General features: G+C 59.9%; 1 protein-coding gene across 4 annotated transcripts; it reads right to left on the minus strand.

Annotated features, from left to right (window-relative positions):
* Nucleotides 1-494: 494 nt before the first annotated feature.
* ARRDC2 (arrestin domain containing 2) lies at nt 495-11,572 on the minus strand. Of its 4 annotated transcripts, none has more exons than XM_075723880.1 (8): nt 11,274-11,572; nt 4,224-4,290; nt 3,941-4,088; nt 3,499-3,601; nt 2,948-3,204; nt 2,443-2,602; nt 2,007-2,158; nt 495-1,916 (listed from the first exon to the last, which is right to left on the minus strand). In XM_075723880.1, the coding sequence occupies exons 1-8, from the start codon at nt 11,356-11,358 to the stop codon at nt 1,863-1,865; spliced, it is 1,026 nt and encodes a 341-aa protein (XP_075579995.1). In that variant the 5' UTR covers nt 11,359-11,572; the 3' UTR covers nt 495-1,862. The 4 variants fall into 4 exon arrangements, with proteins under 4 accessions (XP_075579995.1, XP_075579993.1, XP_075579994.1 ...); XM_075723878.1 differs by having other exon boundaries at nt 10,873-11,310; XM_075723879.1 differs by lacking the exon at nt 11,274-11,572 and adding an exon at nt 6,069-6,315 and having other exon boundaries at nt 4,224-4,320.
* Nucleotides 11,573-12,106: the final 534 nt, after the last annotated feature.

The following is a 12,106-nucleotide window of genomic DNA, read 5'->3' on the forward strand; positions in this document are numbered from 1 at the left end:
ATCCCGGCTCCTCCATGCCAGTGGGAGCTGCTGGGTCCCCGCTGGGCTCTCGGGGTGGAGGAGAGTGCATCTGTCCTCCGGCAGCCCGGATACACAGGAAGCGAGCATGGAAAATTGAACAGGAGCGCTCGCAGCCCCGCTAAGCCAGCGACAGGAAAAAGGGCAAACCTGCATGGAGGCGGAGGGGCTGGAGGCACGGCGCGGAGCATCGCTCAGTGCTCGCTGTGGGAGCCCAGCATCTGGGCAGGGGAGCTGCGAGCGCGGGGGACCAATCCTGCTGGGGAGCAGAGCTGGCTGAGTGACCCAGTTAATCCCAGTGCAGAGTGGGACTGGGCGCAGGGTGGAGCTGGGTGCCCGCAGGGTGATGAAGCGAGGGGAGGGAGCGCTCCCGCTCCGCCATCCCGACAGCCACGTGAGCTGCGTGGCTCCGGGCAACGGGAAGTGTGGGCAGAGCTGGTGAGCAGATCCAGCAGAAAGAGACCAACAGAAAAATATCCAGGCAACATCTGCGTTAAGGAATTTATTTCAAACAAAAAGTCATACAAAAAGAATGATCAGAGGCAAGAGTGGTCGTTACAAAAGTATTCACAGATATAAAAGTCATCTGAACAATCCCCAGCGAGCAGAGCGCGGCCCCCAGCACGGAGGCTAAGGCACGCTTGGCTTTGGTTACGCGCGGGGAAGCGAGCGGCCCCGCAGGCAGGATTGTCTCAGTGAGGGAATGCAAAGGTCCTCAGCACCCAAACTCCGCTCAGGTCATGCCGGAGCGAGTGGGGTCAGCCCCGGCACGCACACTCGAGTGGTCTTTGCTAGGACACCCGGCTCACCGGTTCCCGCGCTGGTGAGCACACGTTGCTGTGTCCTCGCCGTGCCGGGGCCACCGACCCCTCTACGGGCGCAGGATCAAGCCCGTTCTGAGCAGGACTCCTGGCCCTGAAGGACTCATTTCAACTCCACATCTCCCACCAGCATTTGTGGCTGCCACCAGCCTCGGACCAGGCTTCCTCCTCTTTTCCTTGTGCACCAGGGAGATGCCAGAGCCACAGCTCCAACACCCCCGAGGTGGTACCGCAAGTTTGGGGGTTGGTTTTCAGCCCCATCATGGGGGAGCATCAGCACATTGTGCAGGTTTGGTGCCGACACACATTTCCTGTTCTTGGTAAACGGCACCAAAACGCTGCCACAGATCACAAATTTGTCCCCCGCGTCCTCTGCCCTGGTAACAGCCCATGGAAGCCTTTACAGGTTCAGTACACTAGCTCAAACCATTCCCCCTGCAGGCATCACCAGGCTCGTGGCAAAAATTATCAGCAGCAGACGAAGACTCTGCTTCATCTGGCCAGAAAAAGACACGTTACTTTTTTAGGGAACTGCAGTCCTGGTGAGTTACAGCAAAAGGGTTGCACCTGCGTCACCACGGGACTCAAACCCGAGCAAGATTAAAATATTCTCTAGTAATCCTGAGAAATACCTCCAAGCTCCTGTTTTCCATGACAGGAGTTGCCAGAGCACGGCCACTGCAGGCAAGGGGAGAGCAACTATCCCCCCCTTGGAACCCCAAAATCCTGGGGTGGTTATTAACCCTCCGCGTCCGGCCCAACCACACACGGAGCCACTCTGCACCGCGGAGTCTCACGTGTTCTCCTACCATGTGCAAGTCCACGACACCACGCTTGGTGTCGGTCCGCAGGACAGTCACAGCAAGAACAGTTGAGGGCAGCGAGCGGAGCCGGGGTCTCGGCGCTGCGGGAGCTCTGGTCTCACGGCCGCCACGTCCCCATTTCCAGACCGAAGTGCTGCGAGGGTACAAGCTTTCATCCCAAGGGATCACCACGCTGTCAACTGCATCCGATGTGCTTCTCTCAACAGGTCATGCAGCGCGGACGGATGTTGTCTGAAGGGGGGTTTGGATCAATCTGCAAAGCCAAGTTTAGAGTCAAAAACCTCGGCAGCAGGCGCATCCCAGCCATCTGCACCAGCTCTCCCAGCCCAGGGGGATTTGTTACCTCTGAATACAGCGGAGGTGGTCGGAAGCGAAACTCCTGGATGTAGGCGAAGAAGGGACCTTCCAGGATGCCGCCGAGTTCGCTGCGGCATGGCGGAGCCAGGCTCTGCTCGGCCTCCGGGCTGGACACAACCGTCGAGTATTCCGGGGGAGCTGAAGAGAGAAGAGAACCCTCAGGGAACAGGAAACACTCTCCATTAATGGGAGACATGCAGGTAAAAGGCTTGAAATGCACCATTTCCCAAACCCTCCCAGTTCCCTGGGGAAAGAACCCAGGAGATGCAGCACCACAGCCGAAAAGTTAAGTGAAAAAGCAAAAGCTGGTCCTGGAGCAAGAGACAAGGTTGGGAACTTGCTCCGACCGTTGCTATCCACAGCGGGCTGACCAGGGGGGTTTGCAGCACCCAGACAGATCCCGGGGAGAGGGAGACGCTCACCCTCCGGCTGCTCCGGGATGGAGCTCAGCCAGTCCAGGTTGACGCTGTACTGGCTGCTGACGCTGGAGGTGCGGCTCCCGAACGGGTGCAGCGGGATGGTTCCGATGACAAGCGGCAGTTCAAGGAGCAGCTTGGACGTCCCAGGAATATCCACACAAACCTTCAGAGACAGAAGACGGCAGGGAAGCTGTTGGTGTTTTCCCAGTCTGGCGGGGCAGATATCTCCCCAGAGCACTGGCTCGAGCTGGCCGAGAGGGAATTCTTGCAGCGGGATGCAAAGGGAGATGCAAATGCTCCTGCACGAGCCCTCGTGCCGTGCACGGGCGGCAACGGGGAGAGCAGCCACAGCTGCGCAGGGGGAACCCAAGACCTTATACAAATCATCAGCCCCAAAATCTCTGCAGCGGCCCAAAGCGGGCGCAACGAGCACACAGCTCCAGTGAGAAGGGGAAAACGCTCAACACTGAGCTGAGCCGCCCGCAACGCTCCCCGGGAGGCCCCTCACCTTCAGGGAGTATTCCACCTGGATGATGCGGCACTGGAGGATGGACGGACCCACCGGCGGGATCTTCAGCGCCCGCCCGTGCCACACTTCCCGCTTCCCCGCTGCAATGGAGTCGCCGACGATGCTGGTCACCACCAGCTTCTTCTGCTTCTTGGTGCCCCGAGCGATGAAGGTCTGAGTCTGGATGATGGCCGCCTTGGGCACCACCGCTCGGCTGGTGCAGTTGTCAATCTCAGCAAAGATAGGGATGACCTCACCTACCACAACAGACGCACATGTTGGAGGAGGGGAGATGGAGCCCAGTCCTGCCCCAAGAATTCCTGCATAGGCTGACCGAGGGTTGCGCATGCTATCCTGCACCGCAGGCACAAGGTTTAAGCTAGCAGGAGCCCGTCCCGAGGAGGCTGCCCGCATCAGGTGCGCACACTAAAGCTCTCTGGCTGATTTCGTGCCAGAAGTCAAGAGCCCAGCTCACAGTGACCCCAGATCCCCTCCCGCTGGAGTCTACCCCAGGCCCACAGAGGTTCAAGGGCACCAGCATGTCGCCTCACCTGGGGTGTAGCCTTTTCGGTCAATCTTGGCAGTCACAGAAACCTGGCCACGATTGCAGTACCAGGCACGAGCAAGTTTCTCCTTAGCACCTGCCTGGGGAGCCTGGAGAAAAGGAAATATTTAAGCTATTTAGTAAGAAAGGATGAAACTCAAAGCAAGCACCTCCCTGGTACTGGGAACCTGCCGGGGAGCATCAGCAACTTCTTAGGTATCTGATGCAAGGTGCTGTCGCAATGCATTAAAGTTTCCAGAAACTAAGAGACACAGGTAACCTCTGCCCAGTCCAGGTAACACTGGAGGGCACAAGTTACAGGGGGTAAATATTCCCTCTGGAAATCAGGCCCGCACTGTAATGCCGGAGGGGAGGCAGATGCCTTCCCCGTGGGCTTCCCAGGGAAGTTCTGGATGCCGCTGCCCCGAGGCAGAGTGGGGGGAACTCACCAGCAGCGCAGGCGTGTTGATGTCGATGGGTTCAATCACGGTGAACTCCTTCTTCACCTTCTTCACTGTCGACCAGGGTCTGTGCAGTTTGGCTTTCACCCAGTAGCGAACGCTGCCGTGCTTTCCCTCGAAGGAGGTAGCCAGGGTCCTGTGTGTAAGTAATGAGCAATTCAGAAGGGCTTTGCTGAAAGAATCTCATTTTCGAGGTGCCCCAGGACCTGTGTCACAGACCAAGCGGCTCCTCTCCCCCTTTGCATTAAGGCAACAAAAAAAGTCAACTTACTCAGGGAGCTGGAAGGTGAAGGGGAACTCATGCCTTCCTGCCTGCAAGACGGTGACCTCACCATTGTCTGTGGGCAAAACAGATTTAAGACGATTATCTCCCTCCTGCAGAACTTCCTCCCTGGGCAAACTGGTGGCAGAGATACACAGCACACAGCAAAAGAGCAGCACAGTGGCACAGGAATACTTCTGCCAGGATTAAACCGCAGCAGCGGTCACACAGCTGCAACATGAGAGCTGGGCACGTCCCGCGGGTGCCGGGCACTCTCTGCTTTCCACGTGTCTCCAGGCACACATGACCCAGGGGCACCTCCTCCGAGAGCCGGGCAGCTTCCCCGGGTGGGCTCTGCTTCGTCCTGCGGCCACCCTGCACGGCGGCTCGGGAGCCAGAGCCCCGAGATGCCCTCCGGGAGGGTGGCCAGCCCGTTCCCGGGGGCAGCCAAGCCCCCCAGGGCCCCCAGATTTTGCACCCCCATGCTGCCTGCATTGCTCAGAGCGGCTGGCGTTGGAAGGGACCTCTGGGGATCATTTAGTCCAACCGCCCCTGCTCAAAGCAAGCTCTGAAACCTCCACAGGAGTTTTCCAATGCTGCTTCCCTGCCAGGGAGCACCCACAGCAAAGAGGGAGCCTTGGGTGGGGCCAGTCCCTAACCAGGGTGCCCTGGAGAGCAGCAGGGTCTGGCTGTGCCCCCCAGGGTGCACTCAGCATTGGGGGGGCATGAAGGGGACCTTTTCCCCCAGTCCCCAGAGTGCTCAGCCCATATGGCTGTGCCAGGCACCCAGATTTCAGCACGTTGGGGTCTCCGGAGCACCCAGCAGCCCAGGTGTCCCAGGCACCCAGATTTCAGCTGGCCAGGGTGTCTGGAGCACCCAGCAGCCACCCAGATTTCAGCAGGTTGGGGTCTCCGGAGCACCCAGCAGCCGGGGCGTCGCCCCATGCATGCAGATTTCAGTCGGTTGCGGTGTCATGCACCCAGCAGCCAGGGTGTCCCATGCACCCAGATTTCAGTGGGTTGGGGTCTCCGGAGCACCCAGCAGCCAGGGTGTCCCAGGCACCCAGATTTCAGCACGTTGGGGTGTTGCGTACCCAGCAGCCAGGGTGTTCCAGGCACCCAGATTTCAGTGGGTTGGGGTCTCCGGAGCACCCAGCAGCCAGGGTGTCCCAAGCACCCAGATTTCAGCTGGCTGGGGTGTTGTGCACCCAGCAGCTGGGGTGTCCCAAGCACCCAGATTTCAGTGGGTTGGGGTCTCCGGAGCACCCAGCAGCCAGGGTGACCCAGGCACCCAAATTTCAGTGGGTTGGGGTCTCTGGAGCACCCAGCAGCCAGGGTGTCCCAGGCACCCAAATTTCAGCTGGCTGGGGCGTTGTGTGCCCAGCAGCCAGGGTGTCCCAAGCACCCAGATTTCAGTGGGTTGGGGTCTCTGGAGCACCCAGCAGCCAGGGTGTCCCAGGCACCCAGATTTCAGCAGGCTGGGGTGTTGTGCACCCAGCAGCTGGGGTGTCCCAAGCACCCAGATTTCAGCAGGCTGGGGTCTCCAGAGCACCCAGCAGCCAGGGTGTCCCAAGCACCCAGATTTCAGCAGGCTGGGGTCTCCAGAGCACCCAGCAGCTGGGGTGTTCCAAGCACCCAGATTTCAGCAGGCTGGGGTCTCCAGAGCACCCAGCAGCCGGGGTGTCCCAAGCACCCAGATTGCAGCAGGCTGGGGTCTCCGGAGCGTCCCAGGCCGCCCCACGCACCCGTTATTTCAGCCCCTGGGGTCTCCGGTGCACCCACACCCCCGCCCTGCGAGCCCCCCCGGGGGGGTGGGCGCCGTACCTGGGGGTGCCAGCAGCGTGTCGCGGTGGCTGAGGAACTCCACCTGGTCGCTGTAGCTCTGCGTGTAGGCGGTGCTGGAGCCGGCGCTGCGGGACTCGGTCCAGTGGACGCGGGCAGCGCCCATCGCCCGCAGCCTCAGGGCTCCGAGCCGCGCCGCCGCCGCCAGCTCCAGCACCACCCGGCCCGACACCGCCTGCCCGGGGCTGAAGGCGACCGGCGCGTCCCTCTCCGCACCCTCCAGCACGATCAAGAAGCGTTTGAGGCGATCGAAGATCATGGCGAGAGCCCTGCCCGTGCCGCAGCCCGGCCCCGCCGCCGCCCGCACCGCTTTAAGCGCCCGGCGCGGCCGGGGGCGGCCCCGGCGGGGCGGGACGGGACGGGGCGGCCCCGCCGGGCCCTGCAAAACAAGGCAGGGAGCATGTGCGGGCGGCCCGCCCCCTCCTTCCCGGCCCCGTGGGCCTGCCGGGGGGGTTTGGGCCGTGGGGGTGCGTGTCCCACCCCAGCGCCGCTGCCCCGCGCCGCTCCCGTCCCCACGGGTGTCCTGCAGCGCGGCAGCCCACGGGAACGCGCCCGGGAGCCGGAGGGTTCCTCAGTGCCCCCCAAAACCCCCCCGGAGGGTTCCCGGGGCTGAGCGCTGCCCGCCCTGCCGTGGGTAACCCCCCTCGTCCGCTGCGGTGCTGCTCGGTGCCCCCCAAAACCCCCCCGGAGGGTTCCCGGGGCTGAGCGCTGCCCGCCCTGCCGTGGGTAACCCCCCTCGTCCGCTGCGGTGCTGCTCGGTGCCCCCCAAAACCCCCCTGCAGCCCCCATCCTGCCGTCCCGTCCCACCCTCGGCGCCGTCCCAGGGTCACAGCCAGCGGCTGCGACGGGGGGGATTTCCCACTCGGAACGACAGTCCCTTGGTTCCACTTTCCGCACGCGAGGGCCACGCCGCATGCGGATCCACGGATCCACGTCGTTCCTTTCCCAGGAGCCGTTCCCAGGGGTCGGAACAGGCTGCAGCTGGATCTGGGCTCCTCGCGTGGCGTGGCCCGGCCAACTGGCGACGAAGGGAAAACTGGTCTGGGACATGGCTCTGCTTATTTCTAAGAAATCAAGAACTGGCTCCCGTTCAGCTTGTGCAATTACAGAGTGAGCAATACATCTTCCCTGTGCTTTTTAACCAGGCGAGCGCTGGTTTTCTACCAGCTCGTACTGGAGTTTGGGTGGTGCCGCTCCACAACCCAGCGACAAATTACCCCTCGCGTGGGCAGGCACGGCGTGGGGACTCGCTCTGTCCGCAGCATCTGCTGCTGCCGGTGCTCAGCTGGGGTAAAGGCATGAAAACTAAGAACCGGTGAGTCTCAGTGCGGGCATCGCCATTAGCAGCGCCCCGAGATGTTGCCAAAGGGAGGAGAAAGGGGTCTACGCCCACCCCAAAAGGGTTAATACAGCTTTAGAAACTTCCATGTTAATCATGACTGTCACGTTTGCAGAGCACCAGAGCTCTCCACCCCAGGCACGGGCTGGGGATAAGACAAAACAGGCATTAAAAATGTTAGTCAGCATTTGGCCGCCAAAGTTTTGAGGATTTTCGAGTTGCTCCCAGCCATGCTGGGCAGGACCTGCTGTGCTGAATTGGGTTGATCTCAGCCACCGAAAATGAGCTGGGCTGAAGCCTTGCAAAGCTTTAGCTGTCTCCAAAGGCTAACTGGAATTGTCTGTCTCTCTCCCCAAGGGAAGGGGACCGTGGTTTACTTTATGCGCACAACCATTTGCTGCCACAAGCAAACATGAATCATAGCAACTGCTGTAAAGGGAGCCCGGCAGCAACGGGAGAGGGAAAGAAGGAAGGAAGGCACGTCGCAGCATGAATTAACGGGTGATGCCAGCTCTGGGAAGGTGCCTGGTGTCCCTGCCGCGACGCACGGCGACATTAGGGGTGGTGGGGCTCTCGAGAGGGGCCGGAGCCTGGGCCAGGCTGAGGCAGCTCCATCCCGCGCTTGGCATCTTCCTCCTCCCGCCTGTCGGCACGCACCCCTCAGCCCGTGACTCAGCCTTCGCCCACGGGATGAGAATCTCCGCAAACCTCCCTCCCGTGTCAGCCGCACGAGATGCCCATGGCTACCCCTCGCTGCCTCCTCGTGGGGTGGGAAGCCCCTCTCTGCCCTCTTTGGGACCCCGGCGCCGGGAGACGGTCTCTCCTCTCTCCCGGGATCTCCAGGTGCAGGGGCTGTGGGACCACGGCCAAGGGCTTTCCATTCAGGAACGCTCCTGGGTGCCCAAACCCAACTAAAACCCAGGCCAGGCTGGGTGCAGGAAAGATCTCCAACTCTTCAGCCCCACCTAGAGTCTGGCCAGGCTTAAGCCCGTCCCAAGAGGAGCTGACACCCAGCCCAGCTCAGAAGGGGCTTCTCCTTCCCCGACCCGCTGCTGGGACCCGCTGCCTTCTCCCCACTGAGCCTGGAGCCGCACAAGGGTCCCTGGAAAGCCTGAGAGAGGGGGATGCAGCAGGTCAAAAGGCGAGTCAGCAGCTCTGCCCCAACCCAATGTGGGGACAAGACGGGGCAACACGGAGCCTTGCACAAGCGCGCGCTCCCGGCTTGAGGAATAAGCTCCGTCCCTGCCGGATTTGTGAGTGTTGCGCATGCACCAGGATTAAGGTGCTGATGGAGGGGCCGCCCTGCAAACGGAACAGGAGCCCTGACACGCTCTTAGTCCGTGCACCATAACTCTCCTGGATGCCTCCATGAAAATAAAATGGCTTCTAGATGTTTGCCTCTCACCAGGGCAGGACCTACACCTCCGGGAAGTGCTGCGGGATCTTTGGACAGAAAAGATCACTGCACAAAAAGCATTTATGTTTCCTAGGGCTCTCTCACATCACAGGCAGAAGAGTCCAGGGCCTTCCTTGCCTTGCCTTTGCCCATTAAACCCCTGTCTTTTCCTCTCTTCCTGCTCCCTAAGATGATTACACAATATACGTTTAATGGCCCTGCCACGCAGCCTGAACATCCTTCTTTCACCCTTTTTCTTGTCTCACAGCGCAGCACCCCGGTGCCAGCGCTCACCACCCTGCCAGGAAACTGCAGTTAAACTCAGCTCAGGGGAGAGCAGAAGGGAGGGCTCTTGCCTCTGCCTGGCTTCCCTCCTCCGCACTGCCTTGTTACCATGACAAAACCTGCATTTTTTTTAAACACCATGTGGACGCGGCTGATCTCATCGAGAAGCAACAAGAAGGGAGCAGTCACAGGGACTTTTGGATGATGGCACGTTTTCAGCAGCCTCTTGCTAGCTGACATGAGGAAGGTCCTCACACTGCTGTTGGGGACAGCGGGACGGAGCAGGGCGCAGCGGGATCCGAAGGAAGCGATTTTGGCTGCGGAACAGCACTTCTCCGCAGCCCACAGCTTTCACTCCCCTAAAACACTCCTGTGATCACGCGCCCGTGTCCCCCTCACAAAGCAGAAAAGGAATCCGCATATGGACAGAGACAATAAAATCCCAGCCCACAAGTTCTGGCGAGGCTCTCTGCTCCCCAAGGAGCGCAGTTCAACTCTCCCTGTGCGGTGGGCGAGGGCCAGAACCCATCAGCTCCAAGCTACAGGAGTGCAGGGTGCTGGCGAGGCCGAGCAGCTCGTGCAATTCCTCCAGCCCCTGGCCCTTCTCCAGACGGCTCCAAGAGCTTCTATCGTACACAATCCCAGCAGCAAAATCCAAACACGCCTACAGCAGCTTGTGGCTTCCCTACAGACATTCACTGCAGGGATAATGGGGAATAAAACTCACCCTGTAACCTTACAGCTAATGCGGCCGCCATCCAAACACGGCAGTGACCAAGGGCTCAGGACCTTCTCTGCTGGAGTTCAGGGCAAGGGCTTCTCCCACGTCCTTAGCTGTAATCAGGACACTTAGCACAGCTGCAGCTGCAAAGGGGCCAGCCTTAGGCACAGCACGGAAGAGCCACTGCCAAAAGAGGGAAACTCCAGAGCCGTGCAGGTGTTTGGAGCGGATGGCAAGGTACGGTCATCCAGAAACAGCGAATACGACCCTCCAGTGCCGTCCAGAGGCAGGAACACCTCCAGGAAGGCAGCTCATGTCCTCACTCCATCACTCCAGTTTCCTCCTCCAACCTCTACATTTGCCAGCTAGGGCTGGCACGACTTTCTGGGTTGCGCTCGGCCACTGACAGAATTAAATGCCCTCAGCATGAGTGAAGTGCCACGGCCATCTCTGGGGCTGGGCGGCACATAGTGCTGTGTCACAGGGAATAACAAGGCCGTCAAAAGCAGGGAAAGGGGGGGAAAAGGCCACAGAGCCATGACAGTAAACTGTCATTGGGGGGAAAGGATAAAAGAGATGTACTTTCACAAGAAAAGACGGAGTTAACGAGTGGAGGGACAGCTCAGGTGCCCCGTATCCCTCGGCTCTGGATCATTTCATCCCGACCACACAAAGAATTCAAGTGGCTTGTCCTCTCGCAGTAGATCTAAGCAACATACCAGCTGGGCATGAGGTCCCAGCATCAGGAAACCAAAACCAAATATTTACTGAACTACTAAGTGCTCTTTCCACACTCGCGAACAGAGACTTCTATTTGCACTTCCCTGTGCAAACAGAACAAAAGCCACAACCCTGTTGTGCTCACCAGCCCCGAGTTTGCAGGCAGCCTCCTAGAAACCAGCAGCAGAGAAACCCTCGGCAAAGGCGAGAAGAGGGTGTCCAAGAGGGACAACCCTGCTTGGGTTGGTAAGCGCCCACGGGGGCAGAGGTCCTCTTGGAGGGGAGGCCTGCAGCCCGAGGGGGTCCCAACCCAAATTCCCCGGAGCAGAGAAGCACCCCTGTGCACCAGCCTTACCGGGGATGAGCTGGCAGCGGCGGTGCAGGAAGGTCTGGTAGGCTGTGTAGTCATGGTAGATGACACTGAGCCCCGTGCTGTAGCTCTCCACCCAGCGCACGCTGGCGCGTCCGTGAGCGTACACCTCCAGCGCCCGCAGCCGCAGCGCGCCACGGAGCTGCAGCTGCACCCGGCCGTGCAGCAGCTCCCCGCTGCCGTAGGCGCCCCACGCTCGCCCGTTCTCCAGCTCCACCACCAAGCTCTGCACACACCACAGGGGCTGCATCGCTGCTGGCCCCGCTTATCCGGCAGCTGCAGGAAGCTGCTCCCCACCTGGGCTGAGGCGAGCGGGACAGGCAGCTGTGCAGCCCTCCAGGGAAGGGAGGAAAAAGCAAAGGCGACGCCGAGATCCCCTAACTTACCCCTGCCCCTAACTGGCCCAACCCTGCAGGCCTGATCTTCCCCGGGGTTGGACTGAGACCCTGTTTTGCAGGGAAGCTTTAGCATTGACCTCACGTGCGTGAGGCTGATGCCGTGCCAAGGATGGGGTTGCGGAGACGAGTGACGTTGTTTTCAAACTGATCGAGAAATAACATGACTTCATCTTATCTCTGAGTCACAGACACCGTCGACGTGCGACGGGTACGTGCTGATGGCTCTGGCAGCAGGGAGGGGCGTCACGCACCACCAGCTGTGCTGGCAGATTTCACGTAGCTGGGGGAATCAAAGAAACGCTGTTTGGCCTTCCCGCTTCAGGGATTCCTGGGGTGTTGCTGGAAGGGGTGCGATGGGAGTTTAGAAAACAAAGACCCTTACCCCCAAAGCCAGTTTTACTTTCTGTGTCTGAAGTTGCATCAAAATCGACATGGAAAAGACAGTGAATAACCCCAGGGTCTTCCCAGCAACAGCTCCCCAGCCAGCTGGTTCCACCAAAAGGGTAACGTTCACCATTTATGCCCAGTGAACCGTGGCTGTTTCTGTGGTAGCACAGGTAGCAATGTCACCTCAGGGTGACATAAAAGTAATGGGGCAGACCGGTAGCAGATGCAAGTCCCCATTACTACACCAAATGATACAATCTAGGTGTTTGAATCGAGGTGTTTGCAACATACTGACGTCGAGATACAGATGTGAGGTGCCTGCGTGCACTCGCAAGACTTGAGTACGCAGCTTCTTTGAAGTGCGCGTGGAGCAAAGACTGTCCCTTTCCTGAGGGATGTAGAGTCAAATCCCAAGAGGAAAGCACAGAGGGATC

The sequence above is a fragment of the Pelecanus crispus genome, chromosome 20 (genome assembly GCF_030463565.1).
Source record: "Pelecanus crispus isolate bPelCri1 chromosome 20, bPelCri1.pri, whole genome shotgun sequence".
NCBI lineage: Eukaryota > Metazoa > Chordata > Aves > Pelecaniformes > Pelecanidae > Pelecanus > Pelecanus crispus.

Bases quoted from the DNA above. Each gene is read 5' to 3' on its own strand.
- ARRDC2 (XM_075723879.1), bottom strand. From the start codon at position 6,315: ATGATCTTCGATCGCCTCAAACGCTTCTTGATCGTGCTGGAGGGTGCG. The intron at 3,205-3,498 runs GTGAGGCGACAT...CTGTTGTGGTAG, and splicing joins CCGAAAAGGCTACACCCCAG to GTGAGGTCATCCCTATCTTT. The intron at 2,603-2,947 runs GTGAGGGGCCTC...CTGTCTCTGAAG, and splicing joins AGGTGGAATACTCCCTGAAG to GTTTGTGTGGATATTCCTGG.